Source organism: Glycine max, chromosome 6, assembly GCF_000004515.6.
Source record: "Glycine max cultivar Williams 82 chromosome 6, Glycine_max_v4.0, whole genome shotgun sequence".
Taxonomy (NCBI): Eukaryota; Viridiplantae; Streptophyta; class Magnoliopsida; order Fabales; family Fabaceae; genus Glycine; species Glycine max.
Window position 1 is genome coordinate 49,384,355 of NC_038242.2, and position 21,836 is coordinate 49,406,190.

A 21,836-nucleotide genomic window follows, 5' to 3' on the forward strand; every position below is an offset into this window, starting at 1 on the left:
GGTCATGAATCCCTGTGTGTTTATAATTTGCTTAAATCTCCACATGGCATATAACTAAGGTTTTCAATTGTGATCATCATTTTGTCGAGTTTTGACATTGTAAGTGAGAAATTGTACATACATTTTGTTTTGTTAATGTAAATAAATAAATAAAATCCAACAACCTTGACGTTATAGCTGAAATTATAATTACGAAGCTGTTTTAAAACCTTTCATTTAGTCAAATTTTTCAACTTACAAGGAAAAGTTAACAAAATCAGACTGTCATGTGGATCTGGACGTTGATAGACATGTCGTAGTACTAGGGTATACAATAATTTCTCCAACTTGTCACTTGCGTCTTCTATCAGCAAATTGTTAAAAGCAACAGTGTTTTGGTCCTTTTAGATCCTCAACTCTTTAAATAATTAAATCAGCGTTATTTTGTAGGCTCCTTAACTTAAGAATAGCAATATGGTGCATATTTTTTGTGACAATCAAGTTTGGTTCCAATGGCTGTGATGCTGTGTGGAGGAGCTTCATCTTCTGCTTTTGGCCGCGGATGGACTTATGATGTGTTCTTGAGTTTCAGAGGTGAGGATACAAGGAGAACCTTCACAGGCTCTCTATATCATGGTTTGCACCAAAGGGGTATCAATGTTTTCATAGATGATGAGAAGCTTAGGAGAGGGGAAGAGATATCCCCTGCTCTTATTGGAGCCATTGAAGAGTCTAGGATTGCTATCATTGTGTTCTCTCAAAACTATGCATCTTCCACATGGTGTCTTGATGAGCTTGCAAAGATCCTTGAGTGTTACAAAACAAGAGGGCAACTTGTTTGGCCGGTTTTCTTCCATGTTGACCCTTCGGCGGTGCGCCATCAGAGAGGAAGTTTTGCGACAGCAATGGCTAAGCATGAAGACAGATTCAAGGGTGATGTGCAAAAGTTGCAAAAGTGGAAGATGGCCTTGTTTGAGGCAGCCAATTTGTCAGGTTGGACCTTAAAAAATGGGTATGTAACTAAGCATTTTTTTTTACTTACCAGTTTTTACTTTTATTCTTGCAGCCAATCTGATGAAACTTGTAAACACTGATAAAACTGCGACTACAATTTAAAACCTCTAAGGACACATTATTGAATACTTCTAATTACTAAAAACATGAAGAATTGAATGGTTTTTGTGTTTGATATGATAAATACTTCTTTTTATCAAGAAAATCTTTCTACTTTTGTTTCTTTAAATTGTGTTCTAAGAGTACTTGTTAGCATTTTCCATATTAACAAGCTAATATGATATTGATATGATAGAGGAAAGTGAATGGTCCAAACACAAATTGTTGCCTTCATAGCTTTCAATTCCCTCACACTATGTAGTTATTGGGAACTTGTTACTTGGCAGGTATGAATTTAAGCTCATCCAAGAGATCATTGAGGAGGCCTCTAGAAAATTAAATCACACCATTTTGCATATTGCTGAGTACCCAGTTGGAATAGAGAATCGCATATCAGAATTGAAATTACTTTTGCATATCGAACCCGGTGAAGATATTCGTGTCATTGGAATATATGGACTTGGAGGCATAGGTAAAACCACAATTGCAAGGGCTTTATACAACTTGATTGCTGGCCAGTTTGAAGCTACAAGTTTCCTTACTGATATAAGAGAAAGTTCAAATCAAAGACAAGGTTTAGTGCAACTTCAAGAAACACTTCTTTTTGATACAGTTGGGGACAAGAACATCAAGCTAGGAAGTATTTATAAAGGAATCCCTATCATAAAGAAAAGGCTATGTTGTAAAAAAGTACTTTTGATTCTTGATGATGTTGACAAGTTGGAGCAGCTTCAAGCATTAGCAGGCGGACGCGATTGGTTTGGTTTTGGAAGTGTGATCATTATAACAACAAGAGATAAGCACTTGCTAGCTGCTCAGCAGGTTGACAAAACATATGAAGTAAAGAAATTAAACCATGATGAAGCTTTTGATCTCTTCACTTGGAGTGCCTTCAAAAGGAAGGCACCTGATGCAGGCTATTTCGACATTTCTAACCGTGTGGTGCTCTATGCTGAGGGGCTTCCACTGGCTTTGAAAGTAATGGGTTCTAATTTGTTTGGTAAAACAGTGGAAGAATGGAAATCTGCACTGGGAAAATATGAAAAGATTCCCAACAAAGAGGTTCAGAATGTACTTAGAGTAACTTTTGATAATCTAGAAGAGAATGAGAAGGAAATTTTCCTTGATATAGCATGTTTCTTCAAGGGGGAGACAATGGAATATATAGAAAAGACTCTGCAAGCATGTGGATTGTATCCAAAGTTTGGTATTAGTGTACTTGTTGATAGATCTCTTGTTAGTATTGATAAATATGACAGATTGAGAATGCATGATCTGATACAAGACATGGGTAGGGAAATTGTTAGAGAAGTTTCACCATTAGAGCCTGGAAAGCGGAGTAGACTATGGTATCATGAAGATGTTTTCGAAGTACTCTCTGAAAATACGGTAAGAGTCATGTATATGTTAGTTATTATTATTTTGTTTGACATGGAGATTAGAGTTTAATAGACATGCATTCTCACTGTAAAGCTTTTACATTGTCAATCAGTCATAAACCATCTTTAGTGTGATTTTTAAGGTAACTATTATTAAAGTCAACAAACTTATTATCATACGCGATGGTTTGTGATTAGAAAACAATGAAAAAGACTTTTACAGTGACTGCATGTATTATTTATTCATTTTCCTATTATTTTGTTTGACAAAGTGATTAGTTAACCTTTACAGCATAATTGCTACATACTTGAATCAAAATCTAACCAAATGTAGTTTTATGTGGTCTTTGGTCTAAAAGGGGACTTACAGAATTCAAGGCATGATGGTGGACCTCCCTGATCAATATACGGTACACTTGAAAGATGAATCCTTCAAAAAGATGAGAAACCTTAAAATTCTTATAGTTCGAAGTGGACACTTTTTTGGAAGCCCCCAACATCTTCCAAACAATTTAAGGTTGCTTGATTGGATGGAATATCCTTCATCATCTCTACCATCTAGCTTTCAACCTAAGAAACTTGTTGTACTCAACTTGTCACACAGTCGTTTTACAATGCAAGAGCCATTCAAGGTAAGGTTTCATTTTATCTTTTTAGTATTTCTTTGTTCACATAACTTGCAATTATGCTAATCTAGTTTTTGCTTTGCAGTATTTGGATTCTTTGACTTCAATGGATTTGACTCACTGTGAATTGTTGACAAAACTACCTGACATTACTGGAGTCCCAAATTTAACAGAACTACATCTTGACTATTGTACAAATTTAGAAGAGGTTCATGACTCTGTTGGATTCCTTGAGAAACTTGTTGAGTTGAGGGCTTATGGATGCACCAAGCTTAAAGTTTTTCCAAGTGCCCTCAGGTTGGCATCATTGAGAAGTCTTATCCTCAATTGGTGCTCAAGCCTTCAAAATTTCCCTGCTATTTTGGGGAAAATGGATAACCTCAAATCCGTTTCTATAGATAGCACTGGTATAAGAGAATTGCCTCCTTCCATTGGAAACCTTGTTGGACTTCAAGAATTAAGCATGACATCTTGCTTAAGCCTCAAGGAGCTACCTGACAACTTTGATATGTTGCAAAATCTTATAAACCTTGATATTGAAGGTTGTCCGCAACTTCGAAGTTTTTTGACAAAGTTGAGAGACATGGGACAATCTACTCTTACCTTTGGTAACATTCAGTCACTGAATCTAGAAAACTGTGGCCTTATAGATGAAGATCTTCCCATAATTTTCCATTGCTTCCCAAAAGTATCATCATTAGTCCTTTCAAAAAATGATTTTGTAGCTCTTCCAATCTGCATACAAGAATTTCCTTGCTTGGAATTACTTCACTTGGACAACTGCAAAAAACTCCAAGAAATTCCAGGATTTCCTCCTAACATACAGTACGTTAATGCAAGAAATTGTACATCATTGACTGCAGAGTCATCAAACTTATTATTGAGCCAGGTTTGCCTCTTATTTCTTAAATCTTCCTACACTTCTTTTAGTCACCACCACCCATTTTTACTTGATTTTTCTTTTATAGGAAACTTTTGAGGAATGTGAAATGCAAGTTATGGTGCCTGGAACAAGGGTTCCAGAATGGTTTGATCATATCACCAAAGGAGAATATATGACATTTTGGGTACGTGAAAAGTTTCCAGCAACTATCTTATGCTTTGCTCTCGCGGTAGAGAGTGAAATGAAGGAGAGTTTCGATTGTGAAATTCGCTTCTATATAAATGGTGATGAAGTTTATGAATTGGAAATGCCAAGAAACTTTTCAGATATGGTGACAGATCATGTGTGGCTCTATGACTTGAGAACTCATCCATCCATTCAGTGGCGCAGTCTTGATTTATATCTAATGGATGACTGGAATCAGGTTGAGATTTCATGCGAGAAAATACTTGGAGCATCAAATGTGACTGTGAGTTGGTGTGGAGTTCATGTTATTAAGCAAGAAACTAACATGAAGGATATACTATTTGCAGATCCTGATCCAGATTTAGATTCAAGCTTACACTCTGAGAAGATTGATATAGATTTGGATACAGATGGTGAAGAAAGTACAAAGTCAATTGAAGATTCCCAATATTGCAACTTAGTAGATGATAACTGCTACATTAACTTTGAGACACCGGATAGACAAATGGAGGAGTGGTGGAATATAAGTAAAGAGGCAGAAAATAATAGAGTCGTATGCCACACTGAAATGGATCAGAACCAAGATAAGAATTTATTGCCTGAAAAGACATTGTATAGTGTTACTGAAGATTCATTGTTTTCATTGTATCTTGAAGACATTGGTAGTGTCAAAGGTAAGCCTGAGTTCTATATAGATATGCATTATTTCCATGCCCCAATATTCATGTTATCGTCACCTCATGTATCCATTTATTTAACTAGTTTGTTGATCCACCTCAAATATTCCAATCAATTGACAAGGCATGCAATGCATAAATAGCTTGAACCTAGGGTCCGTTTTACTTTTGAAGAAATTGACAAAAGAATACACTGTTGATAATCAACTAACAAATTTATAGTACCAACTTGTTGGTATGCAGTAGACATATTGCTTCAATTATATATGCAATGTGAGAAACCTATCATTTGTTTAGTAAGGATAAGGACCAATCCCTTGTAATGAATGTATGATATGTCATGATGCCATTGGAAACAGGAATTTCCTTTCTGCATACTGTACAAGTTACTAGAGATATTATAAACACTATTACCTTGTTTCTATTTATAAGATCCAAATTAAAAGTGATGTTTGTTCCTCTTTATAAGACTCAATCCATAATGTCCTTTATATTAATTATTTTTAGATTAAAATACCTCTAATTAAAAGAGAGAGATTATATTGGCAAACATTTAGAAGAGAGAGACGAGTTAATCACAATGGTAGTTTTGAAAAAAATATAAATTTAAGATAAGTTTGTTGCTATAAACTAAATTAACTACTTTCCTTCATCTTGATGAATTAGGTAATTAGGTCTTATAAATAGGAATGCAGGTATTAGTTCAATTATCATCTGTCTACTGATAAGTTCAATTCATTACTTTTTCTCACCAACTACTTTAAATTTCAATTATTCTTGTAGCTTCCGGATCAAATTCAAGCATACTAGTTGTTGATCATCCAGTGAAAAATCAACCACAATCTCAAGTCACAGGTTTTATACAGACACCAAATGTTCAGGAACCAAGGACTACAGTATCCATGGATCACAAAGTTACTAGAGGGGAGTCACCTCAAAAGACCAACTCCACCATGGAGCTGCCAACAACCATTGACTCTCTGAAAAAGCAAACCAATTTGACTATAAATGATGCAGACATGGAAGCATTCTATGCTGTTCTGGATGCTGAGACCTCTGACTCCAGAGTGGTTTCTAAATTGGCCCACAAAATTCCAAGCGAAGAGACCAAGAAAGCATTGAAGACATTTCAAGACTTTGTGACCAAAGACTTTTCTGTTTTGTTAGGCCCTAGTGAGTACAGTACCATGAAAGATACCTTGGACTACCTTACCAATTTACCAGCAGAAGATGGAATATCAGTGGAAATAAGATCGTTGGTAATACAAGTTTCAAGACAGTTCACTCATTGGAGTAAGGATTACACATATGAAAGCAAGAAACTAGAGTCTACCACAGCCAAGTTGTTGAAAGCTGATGAACTAGAAGAAGGTCTTGAAGCTAATAAGACTCACTTCAAGGAAGTCATGTGCTTGGAAAATGAGTTGTGCAGTGAGTTGGCCTATTTGGAGCAAAGAAAGAAGGAGCTAGAAGAACAAATAAATGCTGTCAAATCTAACATCTCTGCTTCACAAGCAGCTAGAAACATGGCTAGTCAAAGAAAGAGAGAAATCTTTGGGGAAGCAAAGATTCTGAAAGCTCAAAGAGATGGGTTAAGAGAACAAATGCCACACTTGAGAGATGAGCAGGAATTGGCAAAGAAAATTAAGGCAAATATCAGAGAAGAATGGTCAAAGCTTGGAGAAAAGTTTAACAACATCTTAAGGCATGAAGGGTTTGATTAATGCCTGGCTTTCAAGTTAAAGATGAGTGAACAAATACTGATGCCTTGGTAGCACACTTTCATACCATTACTACATTTTTCTGTAAATTTTGTAGCTTCACTTACCAAAAGCTGTTATTTTCTGATAATAATTATGTTAATCTTTTTTTTATTTTTAAATGTAGTATAGTGAATAGTGATATATTTATCACCATTAGATATAAATGTTACGGCTAATATTCCTGTTGTAGAGGCAGTATGGCAGCAGATCCATGCATGAATTATCAACGTGTAAAGGAAGATTATAAGCAAATACAACAAATAGTCATTAAATGAAATAAAATTCTATTAATCTTTTGGATAAATTAATTGTTTTCATTTTGTGGATAAGTCTAATTTTTTTTTATAAAATTAAAAAAAATGGTATTCATTAAATAAATTTACTTTGATGTATAATATACTTTTTAAAATACAAATAAAAATGTCTATTTACAAAAATTTTGTCTGTCAAACTAACAAAGTTAACAGAAAAAGCATAATTGTAGTGTTTTTAATAATTAGAATACCCGATTGAAATTTTTAATAATTGAAAGATCTAATTTAACTTTTAATTATAACTAAGGGATCAATTATATAATCAAACCAATTTTTCAAGATGCTAAAATTATGACATTTTACTAATCTTCCGTTTTATATATTAAAAAAAAAACTCAAGTTTCACCGTGTAAGATAAAATATATAAATGGTAGACAACTCTCATCTTAAGAATTAATTTTTAGGATTGAATTAGGTCCAAAATTCATATTCTAAGATGGTATTAGAGGTTATCAGATCCATCAAACGGGTCACTCATCATGTCATCCACACACTAAGCCCAATAGTGTTAAACATGAAGGGGTGTGTTGAGAAAAAACTCAAGTTCTACATCGACTAGAGATAAGATTACAATAGTATATAAGTTAGAGACAACATTCATCATATAACTTAACTATTGAGGTTGAGTTAGGTTTAAACTCACATTCTAAGAATATACCGTCTCTATTGACACATCCTAACTTAGATAATCCTCTAGAGTTTAAGAATACTCATATGTTCAAGACGATAAGGCCAACTCTAATACTACTAGGGCTTGGATCCAAAAATATGCCATGTGGTAAGCTCACTAGTTAATGTGCAATTATTTTATATATTTCCTACCATAAAAAGTAAGTCAAAAAACTTGAATTTTTATAACACAATTATTAGTAGGATTTTTTATAAAAATTTATATTTAGTCATATTTAATTATAAATTCATGAAAACAGTTGTGAGCTTAGGTATTTAAAAAAAATAGTTTGTTATTTATATAAATATTTTGGATCAGTTTAAAATACATAATTATATATATGTGTGTTATATAAAATTTGATATTTATATATTTATTGAATAAAATTTAATTGTTTTTGTCGGGCCCCTGGATTGGGAACATGGGTCCGCCCGTTTGTCATCACATGATGCCTTAGCCAACAACTAATTAGCTCCATATTTTCTTTTTTGTGATTTTATTTTACTTTTCTTTTATAGTTTGCAGGTTTTTAGATCCTTGCTAACATTGAAATACAATGTCTTGATGTGGATAGGTAGAATATAATAGACCCTGCCTCCATTACAGTGAAATTGGATGCCAAGTTCAGGATTTTAGTATTCCAAATATATATCCCTACTTTTTTAGGAGTTAGGAGTTAGGGGTTAGCACCATGTACACTTCATCAGTTCCACTGGGAAGAAGGGACAAAAGACTAGTAGTTTTGCTGTAGCTTGAAGATCCTAGCTTCTTAAGAGCAACTTGGTGGGCTTCACAACAAAATAAAGTTTTCAACTGCAAAAACAGTTCTCTTACCGATTTACCGTACCATTTGTAAAACAAATTATTAAAAAAATGTATAGAGATGACTTAAAAGAGTAAAAATGGATATCATGGAATTCATTTGAGAAATTTTTGTGAGTTTTTTTTTTGTTGAAGTAAAAATTTGATTGAGTTGTTTGAAATAAAAAATTTGATATGACATTATAGAAAATGTAAATTATTATTAAAAAAAATAGAAGAGAAATTTTTTGTGGATTTATTGGTCGGAGTTGTTCTAAGAGTATCCTTGATTATTCCTTATTGTTTCAAGACGACTAGTAGTTTTGCTTCTTCTTTTTTTTGGTCGGTGTTGAGACTTATTTTATTGATGTATTTATAACTTTATACACAGCTGATATATTTTTTTTTATCAGACTTGGTGATGAATATACGTTAAACTTTATTTTCATTGATATTGCTACTGTTTATAGATATCATATTATATTATGGCTTTAGTTTATTGTTCTTTTAATATTTACCCACGAAATTTATATGTTTCTTTTTTTTTTACATAACCATATTTGAGGATGAAATTAAGATTTAATACATTGTATTCAAATCCTTCGGTAAACTAATCATAATTGTCGTATATGAATTTTGTTTTTGATTCGTGATAAAATTTTTTTGAATTAGATTTTTTATATTTAAATAGTTTTATCTTAGATGTCTGTCATTGGTTGATATGTATGTTAAATATTTGATAATATTTTGTGGAAACTTAAAAAATAGTTAGTATTTGTTTCAAAATCAAATTTAAAATAAATTTCTTTTTATCTCCTATTCCATCCTTATTTTTTGTCTTTCTCTCTTTCGTCCTCTTCTCTTTCTTCCTCCTTGTCATGAACATATAATCATAGTTACTCTCATAAACCCCTTTGTTTTGTTTCTTTCATGTTTCGTCATCTTTGTTCGTTACTCTCATGAATCCCTTAGATTTGTTCCTTTCATGTTTCGTCATCTTTGTTCGTTACTCTCATGAATCCCTTAGATTTGTTCCTTTCATGTTTCGTCATCTTTGTTCAATGCCTTTAGATTGAATGTTTTTGTAGTGAGTTGATTAAAAACATAGAAAAGTATAATTTAGGAATTAGTATTATTAACTTAAAATCAACAAATCTCCCAAAATTAATCAATACATCGACACTATCGGCGTGCCACCTTCCCCCACCCTAACCATTATTTTGAAATCGATGATGCTACGCAAGTGGTGCAACCCCCTCCCTCACTCCTCAAAGGAAAATCCGATTTGAAATAGGAGTTGGGAATGAAAACGACACGGGGTGTTTGAGGGCCAGGGCCTTGAAGGTCGAGCGAGAGAGGAAGGTGCGAATGGAGACGTTGCGAGCACCGTGTCATTGAGAAGGCAATGTCCATCGTCATCTCTGGCGTCATCGAAGTTGTCGGAACCCCGATCGCCGCCACCACCACCGCAACCCAACGCACCCTCCACCATCGAACCTTCCCTAATTGACGAAGTCTCCGAAGTTAGAGCACCATTTCCTCATGGTTCCTTTCGAGCACTACAAGAATACTCTTTGTGCCAACCATCATGTCGTTGAGAAGGAGATATCCACCATCATTTTCGACGTCATCAAAGTCGTCGCCATCAACCTATCCCCCGATGATGTCGTCAACCACCTTAACTCCCTTGTCTCCCGCCTGTAAGGGCTTAAATGAAAGGTAGTTGCTAACCTAATTTCTTATTTTGAATTTCGATTCATCATTTGATTCTTAAAATTTTTATATCCTCCCTTCTCCTTCTAAATGTTTGATTTATTCAATTTTAGTTTAATTAATTATAACGGCTTTTAACCACCAGGAATTTTTAATGTTATTTTGAAACAAATACTAGTCATTCTTAAGTCACCACAAATTACATTATCAAATATTTAACAGATATGTCATCACTTAATTAACGACAAGAATCTAAAATAAAAATTTTCAAATATCAAAAAATTGTTTCAAAGAAATTTTTTATTAAGGATCAAACACAAAATTCATATATATATTGCGAATCAAAAATATATTTAAGTCCTTTTTAAAAAAAGTCAAATTAATTTCATTATATATATATATATTATATATATATATATATATATATATATATATATATATATATATATATATATATATATATATAATGACTAGGGTAAGTAAACAACAAATTAAGGTGGATTTATCATTTATCTTATTGGTCTAAAATTTTGATAAAATCATTTATTTAAACTTTAACTCAATCAAGACCTCAAATATCTCAGATAGGATAGTCAAACTGATATTTTGACTTTTTTTTATTAAACTAGGTGATTTCATAAATTATATATCAAATTCGATAGTTTTAAAAACTATTATCCAAGATGATGTTTTTGACTTTTGATATTGATGATGGTTATAACTGATGTCAAAAGCCAATATAAAACCATTTAGTTTGGCAAAAAAAATCTTAATATCTTAACATAATATATCAATATTTATATTATATATAATTAAATTATACAAAAAAATAAGTATAAACTTAAATAAAGGTATATTTTACATATATTTTAAAATAAATAATATTATATATATATATATATATATATATATATATATATATATCATGTCAAAAATAACGTTATCTATTAAATAAAAAATATTGTTATTAGATAATTGTTAAAAAAAACATACTTTTCAAAAGAATGTGTGGACACTCCAGTAAATTAGGAAGTAACAAAACAAAACTACACTAAATTAAGACAACTCAAAATATAACCTAAATCCATCTTAAAATGTACATAGATTAGATTGGGCCAAATAATACTCACTTCTAATAAACCCATAATTATGAAAAACATAATCCAATATAGTAAATCTTTAAAAATATAAAGATTTAAATATATTTTTATTTCTCAATTTTGGAATCTAACTTTTTTAGTCCTTTAAGTTAAAATTTATTTATTTTTAGTCTCTTCAATTGGTGAAATATTTTTTTAGTTCTTGACTAATTTTTGATAATTCAGATGCATAATTTATGATGGTTTTTTTACCACAAAAAGACTAAAAAAAGCATTTCATAAATTTAAAATACTAAAAAATACAACTTTACATTTAAAGAATTTAAAAACAAATTACTGTATTTAAATAACTAAAAACTGAAAAACATATTTGAACTAAAATTAAAAAAAAAACATTTTTTGGGTCACTTTAACGACCTCTGTGACTGTAACTTGTAATACTTGGAGAAACAAACTGATTCGTTATGCGTAGTTTGCATTAATTAAGTTCAATTTAGTGTATGTTTGATAGTGGAGAAATAAGAGAAAAAGAACCAAAAGTTCTCAAAATTTTGTGTGAGCCTCATAATTCTTTTTTATACTTCTCTTTCATTCTTTATATATATATATATATATATATATATATATATATATATATATATATTACCAAATTCATCCTCTATGTTGATTTGATAACGTCAATGACTCAATATGAAAGTCAATAATTCTTGTGAAAATATTTTTTTTTGCTGAATTGTGAAAACTAAATATGAAGTCAATAACATATTCAATGTTCTGAAATAAAAAACACATATTCAATGAATCAAACTGATTTTTTCCATAAAAATTAAATTCAAATATGAAAAAGACATAGCAACTGATACACATTACTCAATCAAACTAAATTATCTTGTTTGGTAACAGCAACCCTGCTTATATTAGTATTTTAATATTAACCATACAAAACTAGTAATATAATATATTATTATAATAAATCTATTGTAATATTTTTAAGATTATACTTTTTGGTTTATATAAATAGTTAAGCCTATTCACTTATATACAATTTAGATCTACTAATTAATCTATTTAAAGATAATATTTATAATTAACTTATTTACGAAATAAAATTTTAAATTAAGTAAAAATTTCTACAAAGTAAAATTATACATTAAAAGGACTTACATTTAAATGAAAATCAATGAAATTTAATAGTCTTATCTATCTCATTTTAACATGCTCATGGTGAATCCACGTCTTGGTACACTATTAGTACTGTAGTGTGTGGAGTGTCAGTGTTCTGCTACCTCACACATGTATTACAACTTTTTTTTGTTCTTTGTCTGCCATTCAGTAAACTCACATCAACTTTATCGTTTTGCCAGACAAATCTAAATAACTTTTTAAGTGGTAACCAATGACCAGCCATTTCATTTAATAAGTCATAATATTAAAATACTAATATCATATCATATTATAATATTATAACTTATCTCTTTCATAATATAATATATTATTAAAATAACATATGATGAAGCCAGATCCTGATATGATATGACTTGTGTCTTCTGTAGTCACCTTATCAACTTTAGGCCTTTTTTATTATTACGAAAAATATTATTAGATTTTTTAAAATTTATTTCAACAAATTTCCTCTCCCATATAATTATTTCTCAAAATACGCTCCTCCTTCTTGGTGGATAAATTAGGCAAAATCACCATTCTGGGTTACTTTCAGAAATTATTTACCAGAATGGGTCTCTTTGTTTTTTATTTACTAAGGGGTGCTGTTTTGGCAGGAAAGTGCTTACCTGAGGGGCGCTTACCGGAGGAAGGCGACACGTGGAGGCTGCTGCAGGTGGTGCAGACGGGCTGGAAGCGCCCTGCAACAAGCGCGAAGGTCGCGCCCTGCATGCAGACGCTACTGGTCGCGCCCTGCACGCAGGCGCGTTGTCGTGCCTTCCCGAGGCGCCTTGGTTCGCGCCCTGCCCCAGCGCGTCCAAGCCCCTTAATGGGGTCCCCCCTCCCAATCCCCTTCGGTGTTCCCCCCCCCCAGCAGTCCCCTTCCCATTCCCCCCTCCCCAGCAGGTTTTTTTTTTTGTTTTTGTTTTTTAATTTATTTATTTATATAAATGTTATATTTTAATATATATATATATTTTTTTTTGCAGCAGCTTCTCCCCCTGTTTGCAGGTTCCCCTTCCCTGTTTGGTTAGTTTTTATTTTGTTTTTTAATTTAATGTATATAAATTGTTATATTTTATATATATATATATATATATATTTTTTGCAGATAGGCAGTTTATATTTTTTAGTGGATTTATTTGTAGAGGTAATTATTATTAGTTTGATAGTGTGTTACATTTTTAGTGCTTTGTTATATATTTTTTTGTAGGTAGATAGGCATTTAAATTGATATATATTTTTAGTGCTTTGTTTTTTATTTTATAATAATATAAAATTGTTAATTATTGTTGAAGATAATTATAGATAATAATATTGTTATTTAAATACTATATAAATTGTTATATTTTAATATTATATATATATATATATATATATATATATATATTTTACATATAGGCAGTTTATATTTTTTAGTGGATTTATTTGTAGAGGTAATTATTATTAGTTTGATAGTGTGTTATATTTTTAATGCTTTGTTATATATTTTTTTTATGATAGATAGGCAGTTTAAATTGATATATATTTTTGTGCTTTGTTTTTTGATTTTATAATAATATAAAATTGTTAATTATTGTTGAAGATAATTATAGATAATAATATTGTTATTTAAATATTATATTATTATTTTTGTTAATATTTAATTATATTAATTATAATTGATGTTATTTGCAATTGTAAGACTTTGTTGTTGTTGGGTTGATAATTTTAATTTCTAGAATATAATTTTAATTAAAATTAATAATAAATATTACTATAATATTGCTATTGAGCGTATTTAAAAAAGAAAGGCATATTGAGTTTGATACAATATATCAATAGTTTAAAATTAAAATCAAACTCTAAATTATAATTAATAACTTTTAAAATAAAAAGTTAAAATTAAGAAAAAAAATTGCTGAAATTGCTGCTATATATATATGTGTGTGTGTGTGTCATTATAATTCATTTACTTAAATTATGTGTTCATTTCTAAAATTTAAATTATGTATTTTTTTAGAATATTTTTGCGTACGTATTTAAAATGTATTTAAATATATTGTAATTTATTATTAATTATTTATGATATGTGTGATTATTAATTTTTTTTCTTTTATACAGGAGTTTTAATATGGCAAGTTCGTCATCATCTAATCATTATGACGTGGCATCTGGACCATTAGAGGATGATTTATTGTGGATGCAAAAAAATCATATATCACAACATATTTGGAATGGTGCTAATCAAAGGACGTTAAAAATTCGACGAGCTACACCACTGTATAATCATAGAGAAGCACCGCCCGAGAAATTATTCCTTATTACAAGTTTCGGGTTTGTACCCGATAATGAAATTGGCGCAGTTGAAAGTAAATGGAGCATTAGTTAATGCTTTTATTGAAAGGTGGAGGCCAAAACGCATACATTTCATTTGAAGTGTGGCGAGGCAACTATTACACTTCAAGATGTTTCTGTGCTACTTGGTATTTCTGTGGATGGAAGACCTTTAATGGCAATACAAATATTGACTGGTTTGAGTTGTGTCATGAATTATTGGGTGTCATGCCTGACGATGATGCAGTTGACGGGAACTCACTTTTATTGAGTTGGCTGACTTCTCATTTGCAAATATTAATGATTTTATAGGCAACCAACAAGGGCTTGAAAGATTTGCTCGTGCTTGGATCTTACGATTCATAGGAGGGGTAATGTTTGTTGACAAAAGCAGCAAACGGGTGCATTGAAATATTTGCAGTTTCTGAGAGACCTTAGAGAGTGCACAGTTATGCATGGGGAGTTGTTTTGGGTAACCTTTATAGAGAGATGTGCATCCAACAGACTATAATATTAAATCAATAGGCGGTTTCACTCTCTTGATTCAATTATGGGCATGGGAACGATGCCCAACGTTAGCCCCTCAGTTATTCCTCCACAACAACAAAACACGCCACTTGGTTACAGGTATACTTTCCTTTACTATTTTGAATTCATTATTAATAAACATGTTGTTGATGTTAATCATTATTCTATGTAACATTTTATTTTGTTATTTATTTTTTGTGAAGATGGTTGGGAGGTGAATTGCATCACATAGGCAATGACAATTTAATTGAGTTTCGTCGTAAATTAGATGTCATGAAACGCGACGAGGTAACAATTTTGATGTTTGTTTATTAAATGATGTTGTATTTCTTAATTAATTTATTAAATTTAACTTTTATATGCAGTTTTGACATTTGCATGTGTTTCAGCCATGACGGAAGAACGGCATAAGACTCATCCCAGTCGCCATATTCAATTGTTATTGCCTTTTGCTTTGCCTTCCACGCTTTCCTGTAAGAAATGTTGTAATTAAACATTCCATTGATCCTCTCTTGAATCAAAGAAATCTTGAGTGACGGATCTTCTTTGATCATCCCTATAAAAATAAGTACGAAAAATTATTGTACACCACACCAACAAACACAAAAAAAAAGATAAATAAGAATGAAAATTTATAATCATATCTAGTACACAAGTGGCAATCAAATCAGAATCCAATTTATCATGGTCTTGAGTTATACTCATATTCAAGCAACTGTGTGGTCCTCCCCATTGCGTAACTTTCCATGTATCAGTTTTTTTATTTTTTATAAAATTGCCCTCATATAAAAAGGGCATGGGATGTCATCGCTTCTATTTCCACAACAGACGACATATTTCTACGATTTAGATTCAACAACTTTGAAACTTTGATGCATTTTCATTACATATTGTTGTAATGCATTTTTTACTGCGCTTTTGGTATCAAATTCCATACCAACATATAATTCTTGACCCATATTAAAATTTGATCCCATATCTAAACCGCAAATTTCTTCTTGGTCAGGATGACTCCAATTAATATTACTATAGTGAGAAGCAGAATCCCAAAATGGAGTCTGACTTCCACCTACAAAAACAATATACCAAAAATTTATAATTCAAGGGTAGCGAATTATTTAAATATTATAATATTTATTTATATATAACAATAAATATACCTTCTCCCGATTGCACAACTGTAAGTGGTTCGATCAAACGGGCAACTTCATCATCTGTGTCAGACATTTCATCAATATCCTCATCCTCATCTAATGAGTCCTCAACGTATGAATTAGATATTAAATAATCATCATCATCAAAATCTTCTTCTGAATTTGTTCCAACTGTTGCACTACCCGATTCATTGTGAGACATATTATTTCCGCATGATAACAATGAATTTGTCAAATTAATTGCAGAAGCACCCGCAACATCAACTTCAACACATAATTCTATGACAGACATTTCTTGTTGTTGTTCAAAACTTTGAATCATTGTTTCAACATCTTCATCGTCACAAATTTGCAGTGCAATATATTTACCTGCAACTAAAAATCTACAAGTGATAGTAGATATACTTTCATGTTTTTGTAATTTTACCTTGTCGTGTATCCTTTTTTTTAAACTCTCAAAACTAATACCACGCTTTATTTGAATAGCTTTTTTAGGGCCTTCAAATGTGATACCATCATCAGTTTCGTACATCTTACCATTTAAATAGACGAGTGTAATAATTGAATTCATTTTTCAAAAATATACCTACAATAAAATAATTAATGTCGTCAACAAACAATAATATAAAAAATATATTAACATAACGTAAATTATTAACCTAAAATAAATTAACAACAACAAATTACTCTAAATAAATGAAATTACTGTCACAACAATTTCCTACTTCGCACACGAATGACGCAAAACAATCGGCATTTATTTTTAATGTCTATGTATAAATTTTGGCTATTAAAAAAATATACCAACAACATCAATAATTATGAGCTTAACTAATAATAATAATAATGTGCTAGACATAAAAACTACTACAATAAATAATTATTGTCATCAACAAACAAATATATCATAATTATAACCAAAAAATAAATTATTAAGTTACCAAAAATTACTAATTATCACACAAAAAATATAAACAAAATTACTATTTCATTTTATAGTTCAAGTCAATTTGTTTATGCACCTACAAAATATAATCATTATTATCATCACCAAAATAAATATTAATTAATGCTATAATGTATTGAAGATAAAAAATATTTACTAGTTTTGAACAAAATTTCTAACCGGTACGTTTCAACTCAGCTTCAAGGTTTCCAAATGAGCTTGATTTTTGTGTGAAAATGAAACGGAGGGCAGATGGTTTTATAGGGAACAGGGACGTGCCAGGGGCCCCACCACTAGTGGAAGTGCCTGCCAGGCTACCACTAGTGGTCGCGCCTGGCAGGTAGGCACGACTGGTAGCGCCTGGCAGGCAGGCACGACCACCCCTGTCACATCGTCCTGTCCAGACAAGCCACGTGTCGCGTTCTGGTGGAACGCGCTCCTCAGGTAGGCGCTTTGTAGTAAAATAACAGACCCCCTTGATAAATAAAAATAAAACAGACCCATTTTGGTAATTAATTTGTAAAAGGGACCCAATTTGGTGATTTTGCCGATAAATTATCTATTTCGTACTTGAAAATGTTAGATTCCAAGCTTATTTGTATTTTTTTCCCCGTATCTATTAATGCTTGTATTAGATATATACTTTAGAGGGAAGTTAGAGATGAAAAAAAGTTTAATGAAAAATTAAAAGAAACATAAATGTAAAAATTAGAGTGTGAAAATATTAAAATTAAAATTAAAATGATTTTACAAATGCGATACGTAAACCAGATTTTATGAAGAACTTTTCATGGATTAATAAAAGAAATTGTGAGCAAACCAAAGATATTTGCCAACCGATAGTCTGAAGTTAATTCCTTTTAAAACTAGAGATCACTTAAATGAGTTCTGCCATTTTTAATAAAATTTGTTCCATTTGACATTTTCATGATATGAATCAAACTCTAACAACATTCTTAAAAAAATCCATTCATGTATTAATAATATAAGTATGATGAACAAACTATTTCCTTTTATATTTTTCCCTTATATAAAAAGTAGCTTTTAATTAAAAATAGATTTAAAATATATAAGATTAGTTACATTTTGTAATAACAATGGAAAAGAAAAACCTTACAATTATTAATTTCTTCACATATTAAAAAACTAAGAAAAAAATCTAATAAACATGGAAAATATATGATGTGCAAGAGGAAAATATTAAACACACATTATAAGGACCATAATTTTTTTAAAAAAAAAAACCACATAATTACTTTAAAAAATTATATTGTAATTTAAATATTCATATAAGATCTAACTAATATTTCTTTTTTCCCTCTCTCGTATATTTAAATATTAAATGAATAATATTCCCACCTCATAACTTCATTCATCTCATTAAGGAATTAAGATGCTACTGGTATCTCGTACCTCTGCTTGATTTCTTAAAGTAAATGCTTTGTATTGTGATTTTTTCTATCGTTTACACTGGTAAACCCTATCTGTCCTTTAACAAAATGAGCATGTTTGTTTTGCTATTTGTCTGCAGAGTGTATTCCAATGAATGATCCAATGGGTGAACGAAGAAGTAAGGAGGGGCATGTGTTGGCCAATTAATGTCCGTTTGAGGCTCCAACAAAGAATAATCAAACATGCACTATATTGTTTAATTTAAATTTAAACATATAAACCCTAGCTAACACCACTTATCTTGCATGAACCTCAACTACGTGGACCCCAATCGTCATCCATTCTTGTTGTCTACAATTAAAATGAATATATAACAAAGTCAAAACTTATAAACTCATAAAATAATCAATAAAGGAAAATACTATTAATACATTTTCTAACGTAATATTTTAAAAACATATTTTTATTATTAATTAAAATATTTTAAAAACTATAAAATTTTATGGATCTCACTTCATATTTATAAATTTGAATCTTAGTCATAATTTTATATTTTTTTAATTAATTTTAACCAATAATAAAAATGAATTAGAAAAAATGTATTAAAATTGTGATAAACAATTAAATAAGAAATATTTCAAATAGATAGCAAAATTTAATATACTAAATAAATTAAATGTACTAACCACAATTAGTACCATCCACTTTTTAAGTGGTGAATCCTAAGCATCACTCACTTGATATCACTTGTCCTTTTGACCCTATCAACTTCTTCCGGATGCAAGAGACCTTCAAACTTTTTTTTTTGGCTGACTAGAGACCTTCAAACTTTTAATTACCACTACACACATGGGATTTATCTATAGATTTTAGGGGTTAACGAAGGTTAAATTTTTCTTGTAGTGAAAAAAATATGATTACTTAAACTTGACTTGTTTATTTAAATAAGTCTAAGGAAAGTTTGAGCTTAAGTAGCTTGGTCTTAACTTATTTATTTCATTTATAATTTAATTATTTACTTTTATGAAAATTTCTGAATTTAGTTTTAAAATTTTATCAATTTAGTATTTAATAAACATTTTAATACCATATATAATGATCTACAAATAAAAATATGTATTCAATATTTGACATGTAGAATTCAAAGTTTCAAACATTGTACTATTATATTTTCATATATAATCAAATAAAATCATAACATTTTTTACTCAACAAAGTTTTTCATTTTTCCATTTTAATTTTCATAATGAATATATAAATAACACAGGATAATAATGTTTTTATTATAAATTTAAGAAAATGAGTTTCTCACAGGCTATTAATATCTAAGATTATAAAGCTTGAATTTGATTCAATTAAATAATTGAACCAAATCTTAAGTTCGAAATTTATTTATTTAATTAAGAAAAAAACTAACCAGCTTGAATGAACATTATTTTATGAGCTGAGTTTCAAATGGTTCACAAATGGCTCAGTCTATTTATACTTTACTTACGGTATTTTCTTTTTTCAAAGCAAAAAATGAAGGCTTAGCTAATAATAGTATGCCAAAGTTCAAGATAATGATATTATTATTCCAATACTCATGGTGATATTTCTCTCTCTTTAGAATGAGTGTGAAGCACAATGCAAAAACAAAATATGAATGGAGAGAGTTGTTGTGACCACAGACAATTTCGTTGGCGACAAAAAAATAATAATAATTCAGATAGTGTACATGTGAAGCTCATGATATATTAGTTATGAAGTTAAATGATTAAGTCGTGCACATCGACAGAGACGTGAATGCAATAAATTCCATTCCAATTTGATATGTTTCAGGGAAGGCCCATAGCAGCTGATGATGGGGTCATATGCTGTTGTTTTTTTCCATTGAAAAGTTGAACTAATCAATATTGGAATTAAACTTGATATCAACAACCATATCAATTCAGTAGATCGAGTGGAAAGAAACAAAAAAAATTAATTGAGTTGAGAGTTTTAAATTAAAATAAAATATAAAAATATGAGTCTTATATTATTTTTTATTTTTTTTCTCTTCAAACGAAGGACACGGAAAGATATTAATTAAATTTTAACATAAAAAAGTTACACACCTAACAAATTATTTAACAGCCGAAGTCTTTCAGATTTCTTGCGATTAATTTTTAAATTTTACTTTTACGTTAAAATATTAAAACAAGTAAAAAAAAAAAAAACATATGTACGACCCTTGGCATCATAGTTTGTAAAAAAAAGAAAAAAAAAACACTTCGGCCTCTTGGCACGTATTATTATATACTGAAAGAAACATATGTTCACACTAGATTTGAGAAAGTTTTCAGATTTTAATATTAGAGGTCTCTCCGGCCTCATCTACGATTTAAGAGTTCTATTATATGAGCATTTAAAATTTGATGCAGTTTATGATATTGTATATCACCAGTATCTCATACTTTTTTTTTTTTTTGGATTAATGTGATTTTTTATTCATTATAATTCGTAGTTATTTTGTTTTAATATGTTAAGTTTTAAAAGTTTTATTATCATTTTTTATGTTTTAAAATATATTGTTTTTGTCCTTTTTTTATTTTCGTTAGAAACATTGTGTTTTATTAACTTGTAATTTTTTAAAAATGATAAAACAATATATTTCAAAAATATAAAAGATTAAAATAAAATTTGTAAAACTTAATGCACCAAAAGTGAAATATAATAGATCAAAAATGATATTAACATTTTAAAATAATTAACTTTATAAAATGGTGGTTAAAAACGGCCACAGTCTTTATTTTTTAAAATAATAGATAATTAACTAAAAAATCATCATTTCCTTAAAAGACATCAACACATAATATCATTGAAATCATAAAAAATTCTTATATTTCTCATTGAGAAACCAAAACCTTTTAACAATTTCATGAGAATTAGACTTTTCAAAACATGTCCATTTGCATGATTCCAAAATATAAATTCAAATAACATTAGTCTCTTTAAAACATAAATTCAAACTCTAACTCATGTTATATAACACATGAGGGTACGTTAGTCATTTCTTGGGTAACGGATATCCGTACGTGTTAGTATTACTATATCCGCCTCTCTCAACTAACAAACAGTTAATTAAAATATTGGTATCCCTAAGTAGCAGATATC

At 30.1% G+C, this 21,836-nt stretch overlaps 1 protein-coding gene across 1 annotated transcript; it reads left to right on the top strand.

Moving 5' to 3' along the window:
• Positions 1 to 260: 260 nt before the first annotated feature.
• Positions 261 to 6,753, top strand: LOC100798893 (TMV resistance protein N). Its single transcript, XM_003526295.5, has 6 exons — positions 261 to 991; positions 1,380 to 2,481; positions 2,831 to 3,103; positions 3,183 to 3,986; positions 4,066 to 4,840; positions 5,627 to 6,753. The coding sequence occupies exons 1-6, from the start codon at positions 492 to 494 to the stop codon at positions 6,565 to 6,567; spliced, it is 4,395 nt and encodes a 1,464-aa protein (XP_003526343.1). The 5' UTR covers positions 261 to 491; the 3' UTR covers positions 6,568 to 6,753.
• Positions 6,754 to 21,836: the final 15,083 nt, after the last annotated feature.